The sequence below is a fragment of the Agelaius tricolor genome, unplaced genomic scaffold, assembly GCF_023055355.1.
Source record: "Agelaius tricolor isolate 1412-34295 unplaced genomic scaffold, bAgeTri1.0.p SCAF_25, whole genome shotgun sequence".
NCBI lineage: Eukaryota > Metazoa > Chordata > Aves > Passeriformes > Icteridae > Agelaius > Agelaius tricolor.
Window position 1 is genome coordinate 6,133,466 of NW_027269285.1, and position 27,888 is coordinate 6,161,353.

General features: G+C 58.3%; 1 protein-coding gene across 1 annotated transcript; it reads left to right on the forward strand.

Annotated features, from left to right (window-relative positions):
* The first annotated feature begins 156 nt into the window (after positions 1-156).
* On the forward strand, positions 157-27,675 carry SRRM3 (serine/arginine repetitive matrix 3). Its single transcript, XM_071447503.1, has 15 exons — positions 157-360; positions 8,047-8,276; positions 11,299-11,400; positions 14,863-14,997; positions 15,108-15,188; positions 15,554-15,583; positions 15,996-16,064; positions 16,357-16,392; positions 17,036-17,086; positions 17,187-17,291; positions 17,953-18,124; positions 23,673-24,001; positions 24,558-24,785; positions 25,039-25,176; positions 27,313-27,675. The coding sequence occupies exons 2-15, from the start codon at positions 8,053-8,055 to the stop codon at positions 27,527-27,529; spliced, it is 1,917 nt and encodes a 638-aa protein (XP_071303604.1). The 5' UTR covers positions 157-360; positions 8,047-8,052; the 3' UTR covers positions 27,530-27,675.
* The last annotated feature ends 213 nt before the right edge of the window (positions 27,676-27,888 follow it).

Below are 27,888 nucleotides of genomic sequence, written 5' to 3' on the forward strand. Positions count from 1 at the left end.
AATTACCGGGATCTATGGAATTACCGGGATCTATGGAATGCCGGGGCTCTGTGTACGGACGGGGCTCCCGGAGCGGCCCGGCGCGGTGCAGGGCGCCCTCCGGCCGGCAGGCGGCGCTGCGGGCGGTGGCGGCGCGCTCCCCCGCGGCGGCGGCGCTCTGTGTCGGGCGGCTCCGTGTGCCGGAGCTGTCCAGCACTTCAGCAGGGGCCGCGCCGGGGCCGCGCCGAGGGGCCGCGGCCGGCGGGACCCCCGGCACCCCCGGCACCCACCGGCACCCACCGGCACCCACCGGCACCCCCGGCACCCACCGCGGCCCACAGGCACCCAGCGGGGCCGGGCCCAGCGGGACGGCGGGGCGAGGTGAGGCGCGGCCGGGCCCGGGGCTGCGGGGCCGGGAAGGGAGAGGAGCGGGGCGGGGGGCGGTGGGACCGCACCGGGCCATGAGGCGGCCGCTGGGAGGTGCAGGGGGTGCGGGAGGATGGAGCCCCCCCACCCATCCGGTGGTGCTGGGGACAGGCGGGTGACGGTCCCCGGTGATGGGGATTTGGGGGTGCGGTGCTCCGCAGGGGGCTGGGAATTGGGGTCTGCAAAGGGACCCCGATGGATGGAAGGGATGGGGAAGGCGTACGGGGTATTGGGGGTGCTGGGACAGCTGGGGACCCCACTGGGAGGGGTGTGCCAGGGGTGTCCCCTGTGGGGTTTGATGCTCCTGGGGGTGTGGGATGGGGTGAGGAGTCTGGAGATGAGGCGCTTTTTGGGGTACAGGGGGTCCCTCCAGGGACGGGGATGTGCCAGGGGCTCCCTGGTGCTGGGGGAGTGGCTGGGGGGCACCCACATCCCTCCTTTCCGTGCTGGGGGAAGCCAGGATGGGACTGGGACAGTGGGTGACCCCCAGCAGTAGGTTTTTGGCTGGGAAGGACGGGACAGGGATGATCCCTCAGCAGATGCTGGTATAGGTGGTAGACAAGGCTGAGACAAGGTTCCCAAAGCCCCTCTCTCTTTCTGCTGTGTGGACCCCCAGGCTGTGCTGGGGAGGGTTTGGCTGATGAGATTTCAAACCCTGCGGGTGTTGCACGAGGGAAGGAGAAGGGGGCAAGGCTTGGCAGCGGGGAGCCACAGCAGCAACTCAAGTGCTTGTCTTTTGGGAGTGTTCTGTGCTTCTCCTTCCCAGATCAGCTTTGTCCCCAGGGATGTCCAGGCTGTGCCATGCAGGGGGCTGGGGGTGATGGGTCAGGCCATGGCTCAGGGGGACTTTCAGAGGACACAGGTTCATTCATTCCCTCCAGAGCAAGATTTCAGACTGGATGTGTCTTGGTTTGCCTGCGCTCCCACTGCTGTGTGGGGGTCACCTGGGAGCTGGCAGCATTTGGGGGTGTCTCAAGTTGATGACAAATGTCAAGGACCTTCTCTGAGGGTGCAGATGCTCACTGGTCTCCTTGCCCTGGCATGTGGATTCTCCTCTGGCAGGAGCACAGGGACACCCCCGCTGCGGGGGGATTTTGGGGACAGTGTTTGTGTCCACACACACATTGTCATCGCTCTGCCCCACTCTGCCTCACACAGTGCCACCCTCTGTGTCTCACCTGCTTCCCCCAAAATCCCACCTGCCCCCCCTGCCCCAGGACTCATCCTGACAGCACATGCAGGGAATGTTGGGGGCTTTCAGAGCCTCAAATTGGGCCGATTTGAAGGGAACCTTTGGTCCTTGGTCACTGTTGGGAATGGCAAGCAAGGGTTTTGCCAGGCAGAAGGGTGCAGGGGTCTTGGTTGGCTTTGTCTCTGGTGCCAAGAAAATGCTGCTTTTCCCCTGGACAAAGGGTCTTGTGCCCCAGGAGCCAGATCCCCTTGTGGGTGGGTGTGTGGCAGCAGGTCCTGGAGGCTGCTGGCAGAGGGAGCAGAGGGTGCTCACCCTGTATCTCTGGGCAGGGGATGCCTGTGGGGTGCAGGTCACCCTGTGGGGTTGGTGCTTATGCTGAGGGTCTGCCAGATATGGGGGTCCCCAATCCCCAGAGCCCTTTCTCCTCCTCCTCCTCCTCCTTCCTGTCTCCCAGCTCCCGTTTTCCCCGGCCAGGTGGCCCATGGCTTATATAATGTGCTCAAACCCCGGAATAGCTCCTCCCGTTACACAACCACCCAGCCAGCCACGGGAGGGGGGTCTAGGGGGGATTCCCAGCTGGATGCTCCCCCTGCACTGGCCGTGACCCCCCTCTGCCTGCAGTGCTCAGCTCCAGGGGTTGTTCACCAGGATTGTGTCCCCGTTGGGGAAGGTGACCTCATTGTGACAGTCATCCCCCTGCTCCTCCATGTGCTCAATAATTGCTTTTATTTGTAGTAGTGTTGTTACTCCCCTTCCTCAGAGGGCTGATGGGCCTCGAGCTGACTGTACCTCCTCCTGACTCCTTGCCCAGCAAAGCAAATGGCCCCAAAGGTGCAAAACCTGGGCTGGCTGCTCCCCCTCTCCATCCCCATTCCTTGTTTAAGCACCTCCTGTTTAGGGAAGGTCTGACAGGGCATTTCCAAGGGGATGAGGGAAGTGTGGCCAAAGGGATGCAGGGCTGGGGATCCCATAGGAAAACCCATCAGCTGGATGTGCTGCCTCTCCACTCAGCATGGGGGGATTGCTGTTACCACAGCATGTGCTGCTCCTTTCCCTCATCCCTGATTCAGGAATGGGGTCACTGAGTGGGGTTCCCTCCCTGGTATGGGGTGACCCCTTTCCCACCAGCTCTTCTCCAGCCAAAGCTGGGAATGGAGCTCCTCAATGGCCAACAGCCCAAGGGGTTCAGGCTGGGGGGCCTTCATCTGCAGCATTCTGGGGACAGGAGTTAATCCTGGCTCCTCACCCTCCATTGTGCCCTTTTCCCTGGATCATCTCCAGGGGATCTCGGTGCCCACACCCCTGTGTGATGCTTGTCCAGTGTGGGACCAGTTCCCAATCCTGGCTCCCCCATCCCTACATCCCCAAGCCAGGAAGGAGCCCAGTTGCTTAGCAACTGTTTAGCTTCTCCACCAGCCTCCTCATCTATTTTAAAATATATATGTATTTTTATATATACATATATATATCTGCACAGACGTAGGTATGCACACGCATCTGCAGCTCCTGACCCCCCAGCCAGCATCCATATATTCTTTACTAATTGCTTTTAAGTCTGTGAGGTGTCAAATTCTGTTGAGGCAGCTGTAGGAAAAGATGCCCTGGGCTTGGGGAAATAGGGATGGAAGCACTGGGACGGCTGTCACCAATCCGTTCCCACTGTCCCTTCCCAGGGGCATCATCCCTATGCCTTGGGGCTGGAGGGCAGCGCTAACGAGCCCCAGAATGGCTGCACTTTTAAAGCTACATTTGCCTTTTTCCCTCGTTCTTGAAGGTCTGACTCACAGTTTTTGGCACTGGAAGGCAGCTCCGGAGAAGGTCAGCCCAATTAATGGCAGCAGCCCCGGACTTTTCCTCTTTGTAACTCCAGCTGGGTGTTCAGAGGAGGCTGGCTGCCTGGCCGTGGTGTTCTGGCATATTTTGTGTCTTGAAAAAAAATATTTTCTCCCAGCTGTCGCCAGAGCACAGATAGGGAGCAGCCTGGGATGGGGCTGTGCCTGCTTGGGGACAGGGTTATGATTTCATTTGCTGGTGGTGTGTCCTGATGAGATCCCAACAGGCGGGAGAACCATGGGGACCACCCCTCTCAGCCCCTCTGGAGCGAGCGGAGCATCCTCACCTCATCTGGGCTGTCTCTGGCGTGTTGGGGCCGAGCTCTGGCACGCTCAGTGCACGAGTGGTCCAGGGAGCCTCCGTGCTGGGCTCGGTGCCCACATCCCGTGCCCGCATCCCGGGTGCTCACGGCCGCCCCGGCTGGTGCAGCTGGATGCGGCGAGAATTAATGGAGCGCCGGCCGGAGGCGGCTTTAATTAGCAGCGAGGCACGGGGAGGGGGCAGCACGCCCGGGGACCGCTGCCGCCTTTCCCTAGCGAGGGAGAGACGCCGGGAGAGCCTCCAGGCACCCGGGAGAGCCTCCAGGCACCCGGGAGAGCCTCCAGGCACCCGGGAGAGCACCCAGGCACCCGGGAGAGCATCCAGGCACCCGGGAGAGCACCCAGGCACCCGGGAGAGCCTCCAGGCACCCGGGAGAGCATCCAGGCACCGGCGGCTCCGCGCTGCCGTCCCCGCTCCCCCCGGGAAGCGGCTCCAGCCGCAGTACGGCCGCAGGGCCCTGCGGCGGCTGCTCAGCGCCCGGGGCTCAGCGCGGCCCAGGGGGGGAGATCTCAGCACGGCCGGATGGGAAGGGCCAGAGCGTGAAATAACGCTCTTTTCCCCATCATTTTGCTTCTTTCCGTTCGGGCTGGAGTTCTGGACCTGTGAGCTGGACAAAGCCCAGCTGGGACAGCCCCAGGGGTGGGACCATCCTCGGGCCACCCCAGGCCACAGGGAGTGAGCTCCATTCAGAGCTTGGCTGGAAACCAGCAGCCCCAAACCCTGGCAGGATGGCGAGGCTGGGCCTTGCACCCCCTGTCCTGGCTGTGTGACAGGGGCAAAGTGCAGTGTGTCCGTCCTTCTGTCTGTCCTGGCAGTCTCTGAGCTGGTACTGAGGGTGCCCAGGCCCTCCACACCCTGGTTGTGATTCAGCATGGCTGGGGAGGGAGAGAGGGAGAGAAGACCTGGGCATGGGGTGGAGGGTGGTGGTGGAGGGTGAGGAGGAGGAGAATGGAAAAGAGGGATGAAGATGGAATATGGGGATGGAGGAGAACGGAGAATAGGGAGGGGTATGGAGAATGGGGATGAGGATGGGCAGGATGATGAGGAAGGGGATGAGGAGGAGGATGGGGTATGAGGATGGAATTTGAGGATGAGATTGAAGATAGGGATGGAGGATGAGAATGGAGGATGGGGCATCTCTGAACACTTCCAAAAGCTCTAATCCAGGTATCAGAAAGCACCTGCAAGCTGAAAAGCTGGATTGACCTCCCCAAGGCCCAAGGTGGCACGTAGGAGGAGGATCAGGATCCCAAAATCCATGGGTGAATGCCTGGTTAATATGGGAAAAGAGGGATTTGCTCAGGAATTTCCCCAGCAGCTCCAGCCCATGGTGCCAGGATGGCAGTGAGGGAATCTGGGAGGTGGCAATGGATGCCAGCAGTTGTCTCCAGCTACATCCTGCAGCCTTTGGGAGTGTGTGGAGACACAGAGCTCGCCCCAGGCTGCCTCCTCTCCCTCTGGGCAAGGCAGCCAGGCAGTGGCTGCCAGTGATTGATGTTTTTTGGGTAATTACTGTAGATAATGAAATATTTAACCATCATCTTTATTATCGGGGTAGCTCCGAGCCTGGTGGGAAACCACTGCTGTTTGGCCAGGGCTGTGCTGATGGGTTTGGTGCTGGTTTTGGTGCTGGCAGAACCAGGTGGTCCCTGTGTGGAGGCCAATGGATTGAGGTCATGGTGGTGTCAGCCACTCTGTGTCCCTGAGCTGTCCCTTGGAGTGCAGGGCATCACTGGGACTCTCCTTGTGGGGCAGGGAGGGCACAGACCCAGCTGGGGGACATGGCCCTGCCCTGATGCCTCGTCCCCATTGTCACCAGCAGTGTAGGGCTGGCTCTGTTTGGCACCCAGGGATTTGCCTGGAGCACCTTTGGAGGGCTGGGGGGAGGGTTGTGGGTGGGTTTTTCCCTTTCCTTTGTTTCCCTGCCCGTGCTGTGGCTGAGGCAGGGGCTGGGGGCAGCTCCCACGGTGAACATTGCTCCAGGCTGAGGGGACACTGGCATGCAGCACCATGTCCACCCCCAGGCCACCTCCACCTTCCTGGCCCCAGGTGCAAGGAGATTTCTCCAGCTCCCTCCTTTTGATGGGAGCATTTCAGGGAGCATTTCCTGCATGCCTCCCCCACCATGCAGCCTTCTCTCACAGGTACCCATCCAGCTGCCAGTTTGTCTCCATCTACCTGCCCAGCTCCATATCCCACACACTGTCAAGGTTTTTCAGCAATGAATTTATTCACTGCTGGGCTCAGGATAAAATAAATTCCCACTGGGGACAAGCAAGCAGAGGCTGCTGCAGAAAGCATCCTCTCCTTTCCCCTCTCCTCCCCTGTGGGGAAAGGTTTTTAAGCAGGGAGCTTCCCCCTTTCTCTAGCTTCCTTCCAGCTTTTTGGTTTCATGTCCTGATGGGAAACAGAGGGAGAGGAGCCCCCAAGGTTTTTCTGCAGCATCTCTCTGTTCTCCAGCCTGGAGCCATCCTGGGATATGGAGAGGGCTGGGTTCAGGGTGGGCAGGGAGGGCTGAGCAGGGCTGTGGGGTATCATGGGGTTTGAAATGTGGGTGCTGCAGGCAAGGGGGGACCAGGGGACCCTCCAGGTTCAGGAATGAGCATCCAGGAGTGCAGAGCCCTGGCTGGCTCCTGCTGCACCAGTGTCTCTGTGGAAATAAAGGCTGCCGGCTCCTCTCTGCATGGTAGTAATGAGGGGGAAAAAAGAAAAAAAAAAGCCTTGTAATTAAGCACTCAGCTGCTGTCCTCCCTGAGCAGGCTCATCAGGAGATAAATGACTGTGTGGGGCAGCCAGAGGCAGCAGGAGAGTCAGGGATGTCCTGGGGGGATGCTGTGGGGTGGGAGACACCTTCTGGCCCCACCATCCCAGGGAGGGCTCCAGGGCATTTTCTCTTCTCAAACAGCAAAGAAACCTCATCAAAGCCTCTCATGGGTGATCTGCATTCCCACCCTGGCTCTGTCCCAGCTGGCCTGGTCATGGAAAGCTCTGAACTGCCTGGTATCCTGGTGGAATGGCACATTGGGAATGGCAAACCTTTCCTGGGCTTGAAACAGTGTGGATCAGTCCATGGTCCATCTGCCCTTCCTGCTTCTGCTGGGCTTAGGGATTCCTCCTTCCCTGGGCCAGTGTTTGCCCCATCCTCCATGGGCAGCGTGTGCCAGCCTCCATTGGCTGCTTCCTGCTCAGGAGATGACATTCAGGCATCACCCATCCTTCTCCAGCAGGGTCCCTGGGGTAGAAACACCTCAGAGAAGTGTCTTTCTGGCAAAAGCTGCTTCTCCAAGCCCAAATCCAGCTTGGAGAGTGAGGCAGGATGCTCTGCCTTTGCTCCTGATCATTTCTCTTTGTGCAGGGCCCATGTAAAGGCAAGGTGGTGCCTCTGCAGCCTGGTGGAGCTGGTGGTTAAGGCAGCAGAACTCCAGTGGGAGCATCCCATGCTCAGGAGAGGGCTGGAGTGCTAGGCAGGGGAGGAAAACGGGGACAGCGAGGAATGGGTGCTCAGCCATGCTCCAATGGCCCGAGGGTGCTGAGACAGGGCTGTGTCTGTCTGGTTGATCCAGGAGATTTGGGAGCATCTCCTCCCTCAGGCTCAGGGAGCATCAGCCAGAGCCTCAGCATGGCAGTGCTGCTTGGGAACAGTTGTCCTCTTGCAGGGGTTATTTTTGGAGCCAAGTGAGGACACATTGACTGTGTGGTGAAAAGAGGAGGCAGAGACACGTGAAGGTGAAGGAGCAGGGAGAAGGCAGAGGGGCAGAGGCTGGTGGGGATCCTCATCTCCCCTTGCAACCCACACTGGGCTATGCCAGAGGATGCCAGGCCATGGCCCAACAGCATCAGCAAGTGTTTGCTGCCTGAGCCAGACATCAGGATGTCCCACCACTGCAACCAAACCAGCCCGTGCAGCTGGGAAATGCAAGGGGATATCTGAGGTCTTTGGGTCCCTAGAGGAATGTGAGGATAGATGTCTGTCCCTGCTCCAAATCCACACTGGCTGACAATGGGGTTCATGGGGTCCATGTCCTGCTGCTGTCTTGGGCCCCACAGACCCACCCTTGGCCAGGTTTTTCCAGTACAAGTCTGGAGCAGAGCATCCTCCTCTTTCCCAGGAGCCAGCCCTCTTGTCATGATGACATGAGTAGCCCCAGCCTTGCTTTTGAGGGACATCTAGTCACTGTCCCCATCAACCTGCTTGCAAGGTTTTACCCTCAGGTCCTCGCAGGGTCCCCTCACTGTCAGGGGGTGAGAGGGGAAGCAGGGCAGGCGCTGACCCTGACTCTTTCTCTCCCTGCCAGGCAGTCATGGCTCTCTACAACAATGGGGCTGACGTTCCTTCGCCCCAGGAGGCCTCCAACGGCTTCCCCCAGCCCAGTGCCTCAGGAACGTGGCACAAGGGTGAGGAGGAGGTGAGGTTGGTGGAGCCCAGCATGGTGAAGAAGGCTCACCGGGAAATCCTGGACCACGAGCGCAAGCGGCGCGTGGAGCTGAAGTGCATGGAGCTGCAGGAGATGATGGAGGAGCAGGGGTGAGTGATGGGGACATTGGGGATGGGATCCTTTTGACCTGTTTGCACTTTGTTCTTCCCCCTTTAAAAAATAAATTCATGTGGCAAGTGTTTGGAAGTAAATCCATTTTGGGGTGAACCAAGCAGCTTTGGTGGGTTGGACGGTGGTGGGAAATGCCTAGGAGTTCATCCACTTGCCCTCCTTGGAAGTTTGGGCTCCCAGCTTGTCCTGCAGGGAAAGCTGAAGCAGGAAAGAGGAGTGAAGTTGCTCATGGATGTGGAAGTCATCAGTGCCACCCATTCTGTGCCCCACATGGCTGGGATGTGAGATCCCAGAGGAAAGCTGGGGTTTAGTCACTGGAGAGGCTGGTTTAGGGCTTCAGTTTGCCCTGTTTTCCTTCTCCTCCCCAGTTTTGGGGTGACAGGACCCCCTGTCCCCATCCTACCAATGCCATGGCCACTGCAAGCTGCTCCCCAGCCTTTGCTCTCCCCTTGGGAAACAAAGGGATAGGGAAAAACCCAAGGGGCTGGGGAAAATCCCTTTCTAGGCCGGCAGAAGGGACTGGGGGGGCCAGAAAGGAGCGCCCCATCCCTGCTGGGCATGGCTGTGCTGTCTGTGGCAGCAGGCAAACATCCTGATCCCTCTGACAGCTCTCTAAAACCTGATGGATGGAGCAAATTCTTCGGCACACTTGGGTAGATGGGGACTGGTATCAGCTGGGGAGAAGGAAAATGGATTGAGGGAAGGCTTCGCCAAGGCTTTCATTAAGAGTGCAAGCGTGACCCAGAATTAAATTGTCTCACACAGACTGGAATAATGATTGTGCCTAATTTGTCATTATGGAAATAAATAAGGCTGACCTGGCGCTTTGGGGAGCCCTGATCCTCCTGTCAGGTTCCCGAGCCCTAGTAGGGATCTTACTACTGGTAGTAGCATTACTGCAATGGGTAATAGCAGCACTGCAACCAGGATTGTTGTTATTGCTGTAATTGCTTTGCTGTTATTAAGGCTATTAATAACACTGATGATGGTGATACGCTGAAATGATAATATAATTACAGTAATAATCTTGGTCAACCTGCTTAATCCTCTGCCTGCTCTTCCCCTCCACACAAGGGCTTTCCAGGGGGGTTCCATGAGAAGGGATTTGCACCCCTGAGGTTTCTGCCTGGACCAGGGGCAGCCTCCTGGCCATGGCCTTGGGGGAGTTGTTGATGAGGGCAGAGCTCCAGGATGGATGTGAGTGTCAGCAGAGGGGATTCTGCAGGGATTTAAGCACTCCCTTGTTTCCTTAAAGGAGGATGGCTCCTCCTGCCTGTGCTGTAACTCGCTCCAGGCTGCCTGCACAGTTATTCCCTGCCTGCAGGCTGGATTCCTTGTCCAGAAAAGAAGTGTCAGCACATTTTCTTTCTTTCCCAAATCCATTCTGTATGTTAAATGCAAAAGCAAACCCCCTCCTACAGGGTTATAAGCAGCACCAGGGGAATGCAGGAGGGAAAGGGCTGGTGGTGCTCCTGCCTCCATCCCTGGAGGTGGTGGGGAGTTCCTCCCCTTGGCCTCCCCCCACAGATTTGCTAATGGCCCAGCCGCAGTGGCCCATCTGTCACCTCCTGTTTGGCCTCATGTCCCCTCTCCAAGAGCACCGGCCGTGTTCTTAATGTGCTGCAGCAAATGCTGATCTTGGGCAGACATCTTCCTGCTGCTGTGGGCTGGCTGGTGTCCATGGGATGGCCGGGGCTGGCAGCTCCATCCTTGTGGGGTGGCCACTCTGCCCATCTGGGTGCACTGCCATCGAGGGAATGGAGCAGAGCAGCATTTGGGGGTCCTACCCTGGTCTTGGGGCTCCCCATGCCCAGGTACAAGGTGAGGGGAAGCAGCCAGGCTGCCTCCATACCCTGTTATGAGCCTTCCTCTGTATGGAGTGTGGCTGGGGAGTTAACGAGAGCCTTTCAGTGCAAATGAGTTTGTTAATATTAATTCCCCTCTCCTTGCTGCTCCCCTTCATGGACACTGCAGGAGGGGTGGGTGGTGCCACGTGCCCTTCTTCACCCAGGGCACCCAGAGCATTGCAAAGGGCATCACTGTCCCCAGCATGGGCTGTGTGAAGTGCCAGCCTGGGGGACTGCAGGGCTAGGCCTGGCTCTGGCATCCAGTTTTCTGGGCTCTTGGCAGTGATGCTGGTGGGGTGTGATGGAGAGGGTGGGCCTTGAGCAGCCCCTCTAGAGGCTGTGGCTGAGCACAGGGACACACACAGAGCCTGACCCCTTTGCTCCCAGAGTGGCAATGTGGTGGTGACATGATGTCCCTCTCCCTTCACCCTCTCCCCTGGGATGATGCCAAAAGCATCGTGGGTCTCTCCACTACATCCCTCTGTTGGGATGTTTTTAGTTGAGGAGGATGCCCAGGTGCCCTTGTGCAGCCACGGGATGTGGCACAGGACCACCTGGCCAGGGCTGTCACCTGTCCCTTTGCAGGGACACCTCGGGGACAGCAGGAGTGCCGTGTTTGCAGTGGCTGTTCTCAGATGCCAGGACACAGTGATTAGTGTCTCTCGTTAATAACCCTGCGGCGCCTGAGTCAGCTCAGCGGCAGTGCAGAGCTGGCACAGCTTTCAGGGCACACAGCACCAGGGGATGAGCAGGGGGAGCTCATGAAGGGACAGAGATGCTGGGAGGGAACCCCAGAATCACTGGCTGCAGTGGTGGCACTGCCAAGAGGGTTTGGTGGGCACTTTCCCCAAAGCCTGGGGTGGTCACAGGGAATGGCAACTTCATAGTCATCCTTTTCTTTTTTGGTGTCTCTTCTTCTGCCAAGCACTGCTGGGAGAAGCAGGCAAGAGAGAGGAGGACATGGATAGTGGTGGCAGGGGACTGAGCAGAGGTCCTGCTGTGCTCCAGGCCCTGATGACTATCACCATGCCACCTCCCCTTTTGATTGTCCCCTTGGGCCATGTGCCACTTCCAAAGGTGTAGAGTTCCTCAGCAGGTCCACAGGGAGCCCATGCTCCAGCATGGAGCCCTGACCACATCTTTGCCCATCCAGGTACTCCGAAGAGGAGATCCGACAGAAAGTGGGGACATTTCGGCAAATGCTGATGGAGAAGGAGGGTGTGCTCACCAGGGAGGACCAGCACGGGCGCCAAATGTAAGTCAGGCAGCTTCCAGTTGGTCCATCTGTGTGTCTCATCCCAGAGAGGCACATCCCTGATTGCCTCTGAGCATCAGTGGGCAGGTGGGTGGGTGGATGAGGGTATATCAAGGCATGACTGGATAGTTGGATGGACATGGAGAGGGTATCAAGAGATGGAGGGATGGATGGATGGATGGATGGATGGATGGATGGATGGATGGGTGGGTGTTGGCTTTGAGTCAATGCTTGTTTGACTTGATGGTTGGTTGGTTGGTTGGTGGTTGATTTGGTGATTTGATGTCTGGTGGTTGATTTGTTGATTTGATGGTTTGTTGGTTGATTTGCTGGTTTGTTGTTTCATTTGATCATTGGTCAGTTGCTTGGCTGCTCAGTCAGTTGGAGGCAGGTTTTGCCTCTCTAAGGCAGTGTCCTACCTCTGGAGAGGTTGAAGGTTGTCCTGCACTGGTCGTTTGGAGACCTCTGGGTGCTGTGCAGAGGCCAGCATTGCAATGGTCCTGTCCCAGAGGATGAAACCCAAGTGCAGAAGTTCTCAATGCTTGGCTCACTCCACCAGCCAGGGACAGGGACCCCATGGAAGAAGCTCCTCCAAGGAGATCCTGTGCTGTTCCTCTGCTTCTAATCACTCCTCACAGTGCCTTGTCCTGGGGGGCTGCATCTGCCCTAGAAGGGGGCTTAGGGTTCAAGTTTGGTGTCCAAAGCAGCCCAGCTCCTGCTGGGGACATGCCAGTTGCTGCTCCTGCCCTGCACTGGACTGTTCCCTGCCTCACCAGGGTCCAGCCTGGCTTGATGATGATTTATCAGTGCAATGCTTAATGGCCCAGGCAGCATGGCTGGCCTGGCGTGCACCATCCATCAGCCTGGAAACCAGGTCACTTGGGACAGGAATAGATGCTTCAGGTTCACTGAATATTAATGCTTCATTAGGGTCAGGAAATCAGGGCGAGGGGGGAGGCAGGGAAGCCATGGCAGCAGGGAGAGCCTCCCTCACACCACTCTGCTGGCACGCCAGGCAGGGTGGGACACAGGGACATGGCTGTGCCCTGCCTGGATGGGGGCTCATGGGCTTGGAACAGTGTGAAACATTCAGGATCCTCCTCCTGCAGGCAGGAAAAAACAAGGCATGGGGGAAACCATCCTGCCCAGGTCACTGAGCATCATGCCTGAGATGTTAACAAGTGGCCTTTGCCGGTGGGGGCAGGAGTCATCTCCAGGGCATCTTCCTGGCAGGCTCGTTAGGGCCAGCACAGTAACGAGCACACGGGGAAGCCAAAGGTGCCTGCAAGTTACCCAGGCAGCCCTGGCTGTCACCTTTACAGGCTTGGTTTTGCAAAATGAAGGGTAATCATTAAAGATTAGCCCCAGGGCTATAAATAATAGTGCTGAGCTGGAAGGAGCAGTCTCACAGCAAAGGATTGCTCGGAGGAGAGCAAAGCCAGAGGCGCTTGAGGAGGCTGGTAGGAGCTGGGTCCAAAGGAGGTGGCTCCTCAAACAGCAGGGATCTGAGCTGCTGGAGGATATCCTGCATGCCAAAGGTCTCTGCTGCTTGACAGAAGCTGGACAAGGGGGTTAAATAAGCTTTAAATAAAGAGCCTCAGCCCTTGTGGTGGCTGGGAGAGTGCTCAGCAGAACACCTCATGGGCTGGTCCTGCTCCAGCACCGCTCTGGGCTTTTACCGTGCGGTCCTTGGCTGCCGGGACTGTGAGCCTGAACCAGCTGGTCCTGTTTCAGAGCCAATGCCAGGGCTCAGCATCATCTGCATAACTCCCCAGGGAAAACTGAGGCATCGAGCAGAGCTGTGACCACCTGAGTCCCTGGCTTTGCTCTTTGTGCTCTCCCAGCTCCCGTCTCCATGTGCACAGCTCGGTACAGCCTGGTCCCCAAGGAGAAGGGTTTGATGGACAGGCTGGTGGGATTGCAGACAAAGGCAAGTGTGTGCTGGGCAGGGAGGGATAATTGGAACAGCACAAGGCTGGTCTTGAGCTGCTGAGCACAGCTAATGGGTGAGGTGCTGGCAGCAGGCTCTGGCGTGGAGCACTGCCTGCTCACAGAGCAGAGACACACACAGAGAATTAACCCCGCTCCCTTCTCTCTTTGCCTCTTTTCTCCCCCTTCCCACAGTTGGGTGGGTGGTTGAAAGGCTGATTCTACCTTTGGGACATGGCCAAAGCAGGAGTCATGTGGAGAGGACCCAGCCAGCCATGGTGGTGGCACAGAAGGGAGCCCAAGTCCTGCTTGAGCGCTCATCCGTGGGGGAGGAAGGTGCCTCGTGTGTAGTTTCGGTCCAAGACATTTCTAATTAGGTTAAACAGCCCATGGCCTGCCTGTGGTCAGGGATGCCAACACGTGCCTCTGTCAGATCTGCAGTCTGGGACTGGGAGCTTCCCTTTTCTCAGGCAATGGCCAGGCTGCCAAGGGACTGATGCTGTGGGGCTGCACTTCTCCACCAGCATTGCTGACTGCTCACCTCCAGGCTGGGAAGGGCAGAGGAGCCTGCATCAGGTTTCTGAGGGCAAATATCCCTTGGAAAGCAAGCACCTGGGCTGCTGTGTTGCTGGGTACCCTCCATGCCTGTCCACATCTCTTAAGTTTCCTTCCAGTGCACCTGGATATCCTTGTCCCTCCATGGGTGAGAGGTCCTAGATCCCCCAAGAGCAAATGAGAGGCTCACTGTGGGTTTTGCACTTGGGGCTGATGGCAGAGCCAGCCCAGGGAGGTGGGGGCATCAGGAAGAGGCTGGGCAGGGACTCCTGAGACTGTCCTAGTCCAGCTGCCAGGCCTCTACCAAGCCCTGCCCACAGCCCCGGTAGTCAATGGCAACCTCATGCCGGTTTCCATGGCAGTGGGAAAAATTAATGCTGATGAAGTCACTCAGGAGAAAGAGAGAGACCCTGATGGCTCTAGGCATGATGTCCTCCCACCCCTTCTTCACCTGGCCTAGGAGGGACATTGACCATTACCTGCCTGAAGCTCCAGTGCTGAGCTGGTGGCGCTGTGGGGATGCTGGCCTCAAAGCCCAGATCATCCTGGGGAGTTCCCACCTAAATTTCCACTGCTGGTCTTCTGCCAGCTCCTCTCACCCTTATCCAGCCCTGCAACCCACCTGGGCTGAGCCAGCCTCCTGCTCAGCCCCAGCACTTGAGCAAAGCCAAAAGGGGCCCAAACGAGGCTGAGGCTGAGCCCTGTGGGGAGATGGTGGCCTGAGTGTCACAGTGTCCCTGTGCCAGCCTGGTGGGGATCTCTGCAGGGACTGGAGCCACAGGAATACCCTGAGCAGACCTGCACCCTGGGACTTTGCTGTGTGTGGACATCAAGGGACATGACCAAGGTCCCCTGGGGATGCTGTGGCAGAGGCAATGTCACCCAACCCCTGCAGCTCCACTGGGGCTGCCCCAGCTGCTCTGATGGGAAACAGGGAATGGGGATCCCCAATTAATCCTGCTCTCCCTCCTCTGGCAGTGTGATAGAGAACCACCACGGGGCAGATGGGGAGGAGTACGAGGTGGAGTACCCTGCCTATGGAGAGGGCTGCCTGCTGCAGTGCGACTGCTCGGCCGAGTGCTACCGCGAGGACAGCGGCCACCGCGAGTACAGGTCTGCGTGGCTTTTGGGGACCTGCTGGGCACAGGCTACCTATCCAGGGACACAGAGGCCAGGGGCCTGTCCCTTCTTCTTTTCCCAGCCTTGTCTGCTGTCTCCCACAGGTTGAAAAGACGCTCGAGCAGCTCCACCTCTCCTCCACCCAAGAAGAAAAAGAAGAAGAAATCAGGTCACCGCCGGAGCCGGTGAGTGCCCGGCTGTCCCTGTGCTGTCCCCTCTCTCTGGAGGGCAGCTCACCTCCCAGCTCAGCCCTTTGCCAGGCTCTGGAGGGGCAAGTCACCCCACTTTAGGGGGCAGTACATCCCTGAATGTGCACCCTTAAGAGGTGCAATGCATCTGCATGTACTGATACTGCAACACACACATGTGTGCACACACCTACTGCATGCACTGCTGGGACCTTGCCTGGTCAGTGTGGGGAAGGAGCTCACTGCCACAGGGCACTGCACCAGGCAGGATATGGCTCTGTGAAGGGTCCATCTACCCAAAACCTCACCACTTAGCACTGCTGTCCCTAATGTCCCTTTCTTCTCTGCCTTTCCCATGGCAGCAAAAAGAGGAAACCCGGCTCAGAGCGCAGGTGAGTGACCACTGGGCTGGGTGGGCTGTGGGGTCCCTTCTGGGCTTGCAAGGCCACTGGGCACAGACTGGCCTCTGCCACCCACTGTCCCCCTCTGAAATCCCCCTGGGAATTGGCCACCTTGTCTCCTGCTGGAGGCAGTAGAGCCCACGAGGTGGCAATGAGACACAGCAGGATTTGGGCGTTCCATAACTGAAGGCAGCCAGAGCCCTTCTGCCAAAGGGGGCTGACCTTTCTGTCCCCCAGCCCAAATCCCCCAGGAAATAACTGCCATGTGATGTTCATGCATCCCATGGGGTGGTCCAGGGGAAGCAACGTGGCTGGGGGTGGTGGGACCAGGCTCCCCTGGGCCAGGGGGAAGAGGCTGGGGAGTCCCCTGCTCCCTGCTCAAGGGCACCCACTTCCCCTCTAGCTGTGACAGCTCTTCACCCATCCGCAAGGAAAAGAAAAAGAAGACTGGAAAGAAACACAGACGTGACAGGTAGGATGGACATAACAGCAGGCTGGGGACAGCAGGGGTGGCTGGGGACAGAGGGGCTGGTTGAGGCTGCTCAGGCCCTTGGGCTGGGGTGGGATTTAGAAGTGGATAGGGATGGACTCTGATGACTTTTCATGGGGCCATCACCTCCTCACAGCCACTGTCACCTGCCCCATCCAGCAGCCCACCTCGGGGCCACCCCCCTGTCCCCATGCTTGGAAACTGCCAAGCCTTTGCTCCCCCCTGGCCAGATCAGTGTAATCTCCTTCATCTCTGCCTCCTCTTCATCCCTTAGGTCTGAGTCCGGGTCACGAAAAAAGAGAAGACACAGGTAAGAGTGACAGCTACCAGGAGCCACCCCACTGCCACCAGCTGCCAGCTTCCCCTGCCAGGGACCCCCTGTGTGCTGCCCTCCTGCTGTCCCCTCTCTTCTGCCCATCATGATGAGCCTCCTCACCCCATAGCTGGACACTGCTGTGTGTCCTCTGCCCTTGGGTATGGCACAAGGCCACTCTGGCTGACTGTGGGGCCCCAAATGTCCCCCAGGGGAGGAGAGGGGATCCCAGGCAGCCATGGCCAGGGCAAACCTTGACTGTTGCCCTGCTCTGCAGATGCCCTCTGCCAACACTGCTATTTTAGGGTGAAAGGAGTGAAAAACACACAAAGGGTGCCAGAGAGGGCACAGGGCAAAACAGCTGGGGAGGTGACAATGGGCTCAAGCCCTGAGGATGCTGAGCAGAGCCAGTCCCCCTTTTTTCTCCTGCCTGGTCCCACCAACCTGCACTGACCCCACAGTCCCCCCAAATCCATCTGGGATCCCCACCACGCTTTGAACCTCAATGGAGCCCAGCTCCAGACCAGGCAGGTCCTTCCCCTCACTCCTCCCACAGCTTCGGTGTCTCTGGGGGGCTGGGAAAGCCACCCCCAGGTGCTGCCCCCGCTCCCACGTCTGCAGCTTTCGGCTCTTCCCGCAGGTCTCGAAGCCCCAAGAACAAACGGAAAGAGAAAAACAAAGAGCGCAAGAGGTGAGGGGCGGGCTGGCGGGGGCAGCGGGGCTCTCTGTGTCCCTGCGTGTCCCCCGCGGCCGCTCAGCCTGTCCCTCGGCCCCGGCCGCCCTCTCCGCAGGTCCCGCAGCGAGTCCCCGGCCTGGCGCTCGCACCGCCGCAGCTCCTGCAGCTCCCACAGCGCCTCGCTCTCCTCCGACGACAGCGGCTCCAAATCCCCGGGCAGGTAAGGGACAGCCCGGGACCCCCGTCCCCACCAGCACAGCCACCCCCAGCCTCCGCAATGGGACCCTGTGGGGTAAAGGGCAGGGACAGAGATGATCTTGGGATGGACACTCTTATGTAGTAGAGGGCAGGGAGGTGGGAGACAGAGGTGTCCCAGAGATGGGTGCCCTGGGGGATGGAGGGCAGAGGGCAGGTGACAGAGGAGTCCCAGGGATGGGGACCCTTGGGGATGGAGGGCAGAGGGCAGGTGACAGAGGTGTCCCAGGGATGGGGACCCTGGGGGATGGAGGGCAGAAGGTGGGTGACAGAGATGTCCCACATATGGGGACCTTTGGGGATGGAGGGCAGAGGGCAGGTGGCAGAGGAGTCCCAGGGATGAGGACCCCAGGGGATGGAGGGTAAAGGCAGGTGGCAGAGACATCCCTGAGACAGCTATAGAGGGGAGTGGGATGGTGCTGCAGCATCTCTGGAAGGTTTGGGAACATGGTCCGCAGACGGGGTTTCAATTTTTAGCTAAAGACAGCACAAAGCACCAATTCTCACCCCATTTCTGGCTTCGATAAAGCCTGGGCTGCAGCCGGCGGCTCTGCCGGAGCCGGGCCAAGGGCGGGGCCGGGCTCGGGGCCGGGGGTGCCGGCAGCTGACGGTGCTGTTGCCCTCAGGGTGAGCCCCAAGCGCAGGCAGGATGGCCCCAAGGGCAGCAGCGCCCGCTCCAGCCGCAGCCCGTCCTCGCCCTCGCCCCAGCGCTCGGCCTCGCCGCACCAGAACGGGCACAAGGGCAGCGCCCAGAACGGCCGCCACAGCCACGGCGCCCCGCTCCCGGAGCCCTCGGATGTACGTAGGCTTTTCTTGGATCACTCTTCGCTTCCCTCCCCTCCTCCCTCCACAGGACTGCCCCCCTGCTCTCCTCTGCCCTCCTTCCCCACTCGCTCGGCTCCCCGCCCCGCCCAACCGGAGCACAAGGGGGAGATGTGGGGTGCAGGTTGCACCCTCCCAGCACTCACCGACCCCGCGCTGGGTGCACGATCTCCCTGGGGGAGCCAGCCCGTCGCCCTGAGGCAGGGATCAGGGCAGCCAACAGGTCATCCCTGTCCCAAAGCCACTGGTCGCCCTGCGGATGTCACCCCCCCGGATGATGGCTTGGCAGGCCAGCATCACCTGCCAGGGTCACCACTGGGCTCAGCACCTCCCTGAGATTGATCCCAGGCTGCCAAGAAATGGCCAAGGCAGGAAAATTCTTGTTTGCCCACCAACCCCAATTCTCCCTAGTGCCAAGGGCCAGCACCAGTGCTCAGGACTCCAACACCCAGTCTGACCAACTTAGGGTTTGGAGGGGATTTGATACTGGATGCTCAGATTTTAGGACACTGAGGTCCCCATGGCAGATGACATCAGAGCTGAGCATCCCCAGCTCTGCCTCAGCATCCCCAGGTGAAAATCTTGGTGAAACCTTGGGGGTTGCTCCCTTGCTGAGTGGGGCAAGGCCCTAACCCAGTGGGCCCAGGGAGCCAGCCCCAGTTCAACCAGTGCTGGCATGGTGAGGAACCTGCTTTGGCTAAGGGGGTCTGAGTGAAAGCAGGACACTCCACTGATGGAGCCCACACAGGTCCCCATTTGCCCCAGGGATCTTTATTCCCACAGGTGAGGTCCTGGGCTGGCAGCACCAACGCTGACACCCCAACACCTGCAGGGCCAGGGGCACCCCGGCACACGGGGTGCACACCCACGTCCCCTTCACCCTGCCCAGCCCAGCACCCCCAGCAGCACCCAGCACCCTGCCCAGCTCTCGGGGCACCTCTCTGCTTTCTTCTTTCCTGTGGTTCCGGCGGGGGCGTGGGGCGGGTCGGGTGCCGAGGCGCCGCCCCCGGGGGCCCGGCTGGCCCCGCTCTCCCCCTGCCCACCCCAGCATCGCCCAGGCCGTCGAGCTCCCTTGGCTCCCCGGCACCAGCGGGACTTTTCTCCAACAACTTTCTCTCTCTCTCTCTCTCTCTCTCTCTCTCTCTCTTTCTTTCTCTCTCTGGTTTCTATTTTTTATTTTTTTTTCTTTTTAATCCCATCTGTGTTTTTCTTTAGCCTCCCATTTGAAAAAAACCCAAACGGTAATATACACTTCCATTTCTTGCTCAGCAGAAGCAGGGACGAGGGGGAGGGAAGGGCAATGAAACGTGCTTTTTTCCCCGCCCCCTTGTTTTAGTTTCCTTTCTCATGATTTATTTTCTTTTCCCTTGTGATGTACAGAAATGCAAACGATATATATTTCTCTTATTTTTATTTCCCCCCACCCCGTCGTCGTCGTGTTGTTCTAGAATTTTTTGCTTTTGTGTGTGTTAATGTGGAGAAGAAAAAAAAAAAAAACAACAACAAAACAAAACCAAAAACCCGAAGTGTTTTCTAAATATTTACGGCCGCTGAACATTGTATTTCCATTTTCTATATTTTGAACAAGGAATTTAAAAGGGAAGAGAACCCAGCAGCTCTACACCGCAAAGGAGCGAATTGCCCTTTTCCTCCTCAAATTGCTCTCCTCGGCTGGATCCTGCAGCCGTGCGAGCTTTTCCTGCCCGGCTGCAGGATGAGGCCGCTGGGTGCGGGGCTATCCCGCACCCTGCATCCCGACAGGATGAGTCCCCAGCCCCCTCCCCACCTCCCGCAGACCCCCCAAAAGCTCCGGGCTCAGCCGGGGGAGCCGTGCCCACCCCAGCACCCCCAGAGCCGCCAGGGGTGCCCCGGGGCGCTGCGCGGCGTTGCCTTCCCTTTTAAATACCCGGTCCTGTCTCCATCCATCCCTGCTGCCTTCCCAGCCTTCCTCCTGGGCCTCTCCTCCTCCTCCTCGCCCACACGCACCCTCCAGCCCTTCTCTTTCTCCGGTTTTCTTTGGGCCAACACCACCCGACATCCCTCGCCGTGTCCCACCTCCATCCATCGCCCTCCCTGCATGTTACCCGGGACTTGGCCATGGTATAGAGTGACTTTTAAAGACTGAACCGCAGCCTGATCGGGTTACAGACACCAGCCAGCCACCCCCACCCGCGGCCCCCCCGCTCGGCGGCCGGCCGCAGCCTCCCAATTAAACAAACAAACAAACAAACAAACAAACAAACAAACATTTTTTAAAAAAGAGAATAAAAAATTAGAAGCTAAAGAGACCAATTTAAAAAATAATTTTAAAAATTCTAAGCAAAGCAAACGGGATTAGCCGAGGGGTCTGGATCGCCGTACTAAAGAGTCCTTGTCTTTTTCCCATTCTGCCCTCCAAATGTGGAGATTATTGTTTTCTTTTTTTATTATTGCATTCCTGTCACTGCCAATTCCAAAGGTAGGTATTTTGTCCACCTCTGCACGTTCACTTCTGCAGATGAGCCTGTTGAAAAGCACCGTAGCTTGATTTAATGTTATTTTCTCTTTCTTTCTGACTTTCTTTCTCTTTCTTTCTCACTCCCCTTCTCTGTCTCTCATTTTGTCTCTTTTTGGTGGCTATATATAATTATTTTTTTTATTTGTATGGTTTTCCCCAGTTAGCTGCAAAGCCATGCTCTTCTCTTTCGTTCTTTTTTTTTATATATATTTTTTTGCCCTGTCCACGTAATATTTTTTTCTTTCTTCCCCCCTTTTCTCTTCCCTGTCTCCTCGTGCTGTCGGTAGAATGCATTTCTGTGTCTTTCAGCCCTCTGAATTTGTGTTCCTTTCCATTCAGGGGCCGAGCACGGCTGTTCCCTTTCGATCCCCCATTAAATGAAGGTGAAGATATTTAGGGAGAAATAGGGGCAGTGGCCACGGGTAGAAGTGGGCACAGGGGGTTTTGGGTGGATGGATGGGGCAAGAAATGAGAAATCTGGGGAGATGTGTGGGTTTAGCCCCTCTTCAGGGGGAAAAAACCCAGCTCAGGGAAAATACTGAGGAGGCTGCAGTAGGGAAAGGTTTAATTCTTCCTGCGTGGAGAGAGGCAGGTCCAGGACATCCCAGTCTGTGAGGGGCAGGTGACAGCATCCCTGCCCTGGCTGTTCCATCCCCACAGGTGCCCAGTGTGTGTTTTCCCTCTTAGACTGAGGGAAATTCCCTCTTTGGCAATTTGGGTTTATTGGAGATGCTTTTACCTTTGCTGCCTTTCTGCACGCCAGGGCAGGAGACTCCAGGGTTTGGGTGGGAGCCCTGCATCCCACAGCCTGAGCCCATGGCCTGGCCAGCCAGTGCCAAAATGCCACCCTGGTAGAGAGGAACCCCCTCTCTTTATCTCTTCATCGTCCTCTTCTTCTTCTTCATCATCTTCTCTGCTTTAATGTTCCTCTCCTGGGATGTGGGGCTGGGCATGGGCTCCCCTGATCCCCCTCTCTGGGGCTGCTGATCCCCCTGGAGCAGATCCTTGCAGGGCTGATGGTCATTGCCAGCCTCCCCTCGCTGCAGCCATTGCAACAGCAACTGATTTTTAATAAAAACCCCCAGATCCCCCCCATTTCGGCTGCAGCTTGCTGCTCTGTGGCTGGAGGGATTGGCTTTTCCATGGGGACAAGGAGGTGGTGGGATGTGAAGTCTGGGATGCTCAGGAACATGGAAGCTTCGTGTCCCTTTTGCAGCATCTTTGTAGTGGTCCCCAGAATCCCAGCCCTTCACCCTGCCCCCTTCTTTTTTGGGGGGAGAAAAGTGGCATTGAGAACACAGGGGGATGGGTGGAGAGAACCTCAGCCTCAAGGATTCACTGACCATTCACTGGTGTATTTGGGGCAAGGGGATGGTGAGGAACTGGGGTCACCAGCCCTGGGTGTGGTGGCACAATCCTGGCACCACCCCAATGTCCCTGAACCCCCTTGGCTGGACTCAGCCATGCCCTGTGCAGGATTCACCCTCCCAGGGATTCTCAGGGACCTGGCACTGCTCTGTGGCTGGGGGCAAGGAGACCCCAAAGGCCCCCGAGCTGGGGTTTGCCAGCTTGGGCAGGACTGGTGTTACAGGAGCTGTTTCCACCCATCTTTTTGGTCTCATGGTGTTTGCAAAGATGGGGGAAACACCCAGGCAGCGTTTGTGGCTCAGAGGAGCTGAGATATTTGGGAGCCTCAGGGCTGGGCAAAATCCCTTGAGGTCTCAGTGCTCAGGGCTTGGCCACGGTGGTGGCCCAAGGTTTCCCCTCCCTGTAGGAGAAGTGAGTTGGTTTGTTTTATTTCTCCTCTCTCTGGCTCTGTCTCTGTCTCTCCTCCTTCTCTCGCTCTTTCTTTCTCTCTTGCATTTTTGTGAATCTAATGATGCACTTATATTGCCCCGCTTTTCCCTTCTCTTCATACCTTACCTACTAAAGGAGGAAATGCCACTTTTTTGGTAAGTGGATGTTAACCAAGAGGGACTTAAAAAAAAAAAAAAGCATATAATGGAAAAAAATAAAATAAAAAGGAAGCAGAAAGCAAAGTCTGTGTTGAGTGCTGATGAGGACTTAGCAGTTCCCTGCAGAGTCACAGCTAACAGCTCAATGCGTGTCCCAGGAAGAGCTCAGAGACATTCGTTTATCTCAGTAACGAGGACATTTGTGAAGTTTTGCTTTGTTTTTTATTTATTTATTTTTATTATTTTTTTAAATTGATTTGATTTGGATGGTTTTTCTTCTTTCTTTTTTGTTGGTTTCTTTTATGCCTTCTCGTCCCCCCGGCCCCCTCCCCTGCCTTGCCCTCCATTGTCGCTCTGTGCCGTTTTTTCCTCGTTTCTGGATTTGTTTTAAGCCGAAAGCCGTACTATTGATAAAATCTACACGTATCAGAACATATATCTCTATATATGTGCATGCCTCTGTGTGAGCAGACCCCATCACCTCCAGCCCTCTTTGGTTCGACCCTTTCCCCTCGGCTCAGTCTGATTTACTCTCCCCCACTGCCCCACCTTCCCTCCTCTCATATTTTCTTTTTTTTTTTTTTTTTAATTTCTCCCCCATTTTCCTTCCTTCGTTTGGGTTTTATCCCCCTTTTCCCTTCCCCTTTCTTGGTCGGGGCGGGCGGGCACCAGGGTTTGCTTTATCCCCTCTCCAGGTGTTTTTTGGGGTGGAGGGGGGGGTGTTTGTTTCTTTCCCTTCAAGCTTTCCCTCCCCGACGACTTGGGGCTTTCTTGGATTTATTTCTTTTCCTCCCATCCCACCCCTTCCTTTGGGTTTTTATTACGATTTAAGTTGAGTTCTATTTTTTTGGCGTTTTGCATGCGGAGGTTTGCATGACCCACGTTGTTGAGGGCGAGAGGAAGGTGCAGAGTAGCGTCTGTGTAGCCTGCCTTATGCGATGTGCATTGACGTTGTGATCTGCGCCCCCGGCCCGGCGCCCCCCCGTTAAAATCCCCTTTCTCCTTCTTTCTTCTCTCCTTCCCCCCTTCCTCCTCTCCCTCCTTCTTTCTCTCTCTCTCCCCCCCTTGCCAGAGGCCGGCCTCGGCGTCCCCCTCTCCGCGGGCTCACGGCAGGACGGAGCCGCCGTCCCCCCGCACCCGGGGCGGCCGACACGGCGCCCGCAGCCCCCGGTCGCCCACGCCGGAGCGGGCCAAGCACGGCCACCGGCATCGCTCCCGCAGTGCCTCGCCGCCGTCCCGACACCGCGGCCAGAGCAAGGGGCGGCCCCCGGGCCCCCGGGAGCCGCCGCCGCCGCCGCTCAGCCCCGCCGGCTCCAGCAGCGACTCGGAGGGCTCGGCCGGCTCCCACCCCTACCACCCGCCCGCCGGCCCCGACAGGAACCACGGCGCGCACGGCAAGAAGTAAGGGAGTGCCCGGGATGGGCTCCTGTCATCCCTGCCGGGATACGAGAGCTGGGCTCGGATGTTTGGGGTGCGGCTCCCTGCAATCCCTTAAATCCATCCGGGCAAAGCCCTGGGGAGCGGGGCTGGGTAGGGATGCTCAAGGGATGGGAGTGGGAATAGGGGTGGGAAAGGGACAGGAATGGGGATGGCAATAAGGACGAGTTGGAGATGGGAATGGGGATGGGGACAGACCCGGGGATGGTGATAGGGGATAGGGATGGGGACAGGGAAGAGCCACAGTGGGTCAATGGTAGCACTGTGGGAAGGATCATCCCTGCGAGGGATTATCCCACTGCGAAGGGCAGTGCCTGGATGGCAGCAGGGGATTACAGCATCCCACAGGATGTGGGATGCCAAGCAAATGGAAACCCTGTGCTTTACAGTCAGGGATGTAGCCCAGTCAAAAACTGGTGTCATGAAGTGTTCTTTATGTGAACCTGGGGTCCCTGGCTGGGGTGGGGACACCCTGCCAGCCAGGACAGGTGCGAGGCGGTGCTGGCATCTGCCCTCACAGAGTGAAGGAGCGGCACCACCGGGGCCGGCCCAACAGCAGCTCGGAGTCGTCAGCCAAGCACTCCCGGCACGCCTCGGAGCGGAGGAAGAGCCCGTCCCCCAGCCCGGGCCAGCGCAGCAGCTCCTGGAGCTCCAGTGGTTCCCTCTCCAAGTCCCGCTCCCGCTCCCGGGAGAAGAGAGCAGCACGCAGCCGCTCCCGCTCGCCCTCGCCGAAAAAGCCAGCCAGCAGGTCAGGCCCGAGGGGACAGCGGCACGGGGACACCGCGGGTGCCAGGGGGCTCAGAGGGCATCGCGGCTCAGGGCAGTCCCGGCTGCCCTGGCACTCGGGGAGGGGACATGTCATTGCTGGTCACACTGGAAACGCCAGCCCCAGGTGGGAGTGACATCCGGGCAGTGACTGCTGTTACACGGTGTCCCTGCGTCCCACACGGGACCCCAGCGCCCATTGCCTGACCCTTCTCCTCCTCCTCCCCGGGCTGTAGAGAGAAGGACAACGAGCCCCGAACACGTCACGGTGACCCCGATCCCGCCCGCCCCCGGCGCCGCTCCAGGAGCTACTCCCCCATCAGGAAGAGGAGACGCGACTCGCCCAGTTTCATGGAGCCCAGGAGGATCACCAGGTGTGTCCTGGCACTGGGCAAAGGCTCTGCCACTGCCACAGCACTGACTCTGACACTGACACTGACACTGACACTGCCACTGCCACTGCCACTGACCCTGACACTGCCACTGACCCTGACACTGCCACTGACCCTGACACTGCCACAGCCACTGACTCTGACACTGCCACTGACCCTGACACTGCCACAGGGCTGGGCTCTGATGCCAGCTGACCCCAAAGGGTGCCTGGGTGGGCAGATGGATGGATGGATGGATGGATGATGGATGGATGGATGGATGGATGGATGGATGGATGGATGATGGATGGATGGATGGATGGATGGATGGATGGATGATGGATGGATGGATGGATGGATGGATGGATGGAGGGATGGATGATGGATGGATGGATGGATGGATGGATGGACATACAGATAGATGGACTGACAGACGGACGGACAGACGAATGGATGGACACACAGATGGATGGACATACAGATGGATGGATGGATGGATGGATGGATGGATGGACACACAAATGGACAGCAGCAGCTCTGTGGCTGCACAGATAGCTCTGAGGATGGCTGGGTGAATCAGCTGGCCCAGACAGATGGGTAACCAGACTGCCTCCAATGCTGTGACCTTCTGATCTCTTCCTATTTCAAGGCATGAAAACAGGAATTAATTTTAATCCGCTGCGCATATTCCAGCAGTGCTCACGTCCGCAATCACGTCTCTCCTGCCCTCCAAAAGCTGGTTTCTCCTCCTTGGGATCCTATTGCCTCAGGATCCTGAGCTGTAAGACAGGCAATATTTCGTGCCAGACAAAACACTGTGTGCATATGTAGCACCTCGTTAAGATGCAGCACTGGCGGCGGGGCCGTGCCCAGCCCAGATTACCTCCTTCCTGACCTATTTGTCTCTCCCACTATCAGCTGGGTGATCAGGGGGGGCTGGATTTCAGAAATCTGCCTCCCTGTGGGAGGGATTTTGTTTTGCCTGGGCAGGACTGGAGTTGTCAGGAGGGAGGACAGGAGAAAGGACAGGAGGAACACTGCAGAGCCCATGTGTTAGAGCTCCCCACAGTTCTCCCTGATGGATGCCCTGGAAAGAGAATGGGCTGGGAAAGCTGCTCCCAGCCCAACCCAGGTGCCATTGTCTGGTTTCCATCCCTCCTGCTCCATCCAGGTTTTCCCAGGATGTCCCCAGAGAGCTGGCAGGGCTCGGCTGGAGAACGCAGCCCATGGTCCCTGTGGGGATTGTTCACCTCATCCCATCACCATCCTTGGGGGGCTGGGGGTGGCAGACCCTGCTCTGCTCGGGGTTCAGGAGGAGCAGAGCCATTTCTGGGAGGTGTAGAGGATGCTGCAGGGAGGGGGCAGCCAGGGAAACACCCCCAGCCCCCCTTGCCTGCCCCAGAGCGCAGCCAGAAGCCCCAGTTCCTGTCCCCAGCTCCCATCAAACCCTCCACCATGTGGTCCTACCTCAGTGACGCCAACTTCTCCTTTTCCATTTCATCCCAAGGTCCCTCCCGGAGAGCATCGCCGCCAGCCCGGCTCCCAGGGTAACCTTCCCCCTTCCTCCTCCTCCTCTTCTTCCTCCTCCTCTTCCTCCTGGACCCCTCTGTGTCTCCTCACACCCCCAGCACCCAGCCACTCTCTGGTCCCACTAACACCAGGCTGGGAGAAGGGACAAGGGGCCGACTCCTGATGTCGCTGCCCCCTGTGTCCCCCCACCCCACTGTCCCCGTGCCTCCTGTGTCCCTCCTCATCCTCAGGCGCCGGCGGGCTGCAGCTCGCCCCCCGCTAATCCCAAACGTCTCTTTTTCAGCAGCTTTCAATCTTTGGTGTCTGGGAAACACAAAAGCCACATTAACCTGCTCACTTTCTGCCCTCGACGCTGCCTAATCCAGGACTAACACCCCGGGGGAGGGGGCAGGGGAGGAGGAGAGGGATGGAGGGATGGATGGATGGACGGACGGACGGATGGATGGATGGAAGGGGAGGTGATGCCGGGTCCTGATCCCGACGCGCGGCCTCTGGGATGCTTGGCTGCCCTGGCTCAATGCTTGGCCGTGCGGGGGCTCCAGCGCCGAATCCCCTTCCCGGAGCGGCCGCGGGGGGGGCCCTGACTCAGTTTCCCTTTTCCATTTGCAGCGCCCGCAAGCGTCCCATCCCCTACTACCGGCCCAGCCCCTCGTCCTCCAGCTCGCTGAGCACCTACTCGTACAGCCGGAGCCGCAGCCGCAGCTACGACAGCTACAGCTCCAGCCGCAGCCGCAGCCGGACTCGCAGCCCCCCCAGCCGCTCCCGCAGCCCCAGCCGCAGCCCCAGCTACAACAGCCGCAGCAGCTCGGAGAGCGCCGGCTTCTGAGCCCCCCCGGCAGCCCCCGACAGCCCAGCTCTGCCCCCTCCGTGCCGCCTGCGCCCCCAGGAGGGACGGGACCAGCGGGGAGGTGCAAAGGAGCCCCGGGGGATGCTGAGGATGGACCTGGCAGCGGGGGAGAGCACGGACGGGAACTCAGATGGGAACGCCCTGGGAGGGGGTGGTTCCCCCCGCTCCGGGGCGTTTTGGGGTCGGGATGGGGAAGGGGAGGATCTCGGATCTCTTCGTATTTCTGCGAGTGCCGGGGAGGGGCGGGGTGGGGTGGGCGAGCACAGAGCCAGGGAACAAATGCTCTGCAGAGACTTTGGGGCCAGAGGGTGGGGGTGGCTGGGGACACCCCTGGGGTC

Bases quoted from the DNA above. Each gene is read 5' to 3' on its own strand.
- SRRM3 (XM_071447503.1), top strand. From the start codon at position 8,053: ATGGCTCTCTACAACAATGGGGCTGACGTTCCTTCGCCCCAGGAGGCC. The intron at 11,401-14,862 runs GTAAGTCAGGCA...CTCCTCTGGCAG, and splicing joins GACCAGCACGGGCGCCAAAT to TGTGATAGAGAACCACCACG. The intron at 17,087-17,186 runs GTGAGGGGCGGG...CCCTCTCCGCAG, and splicing joins AAAAACAAAGAGCGCAAGAG to GTCCCGCAGCGAGTCCCCGG.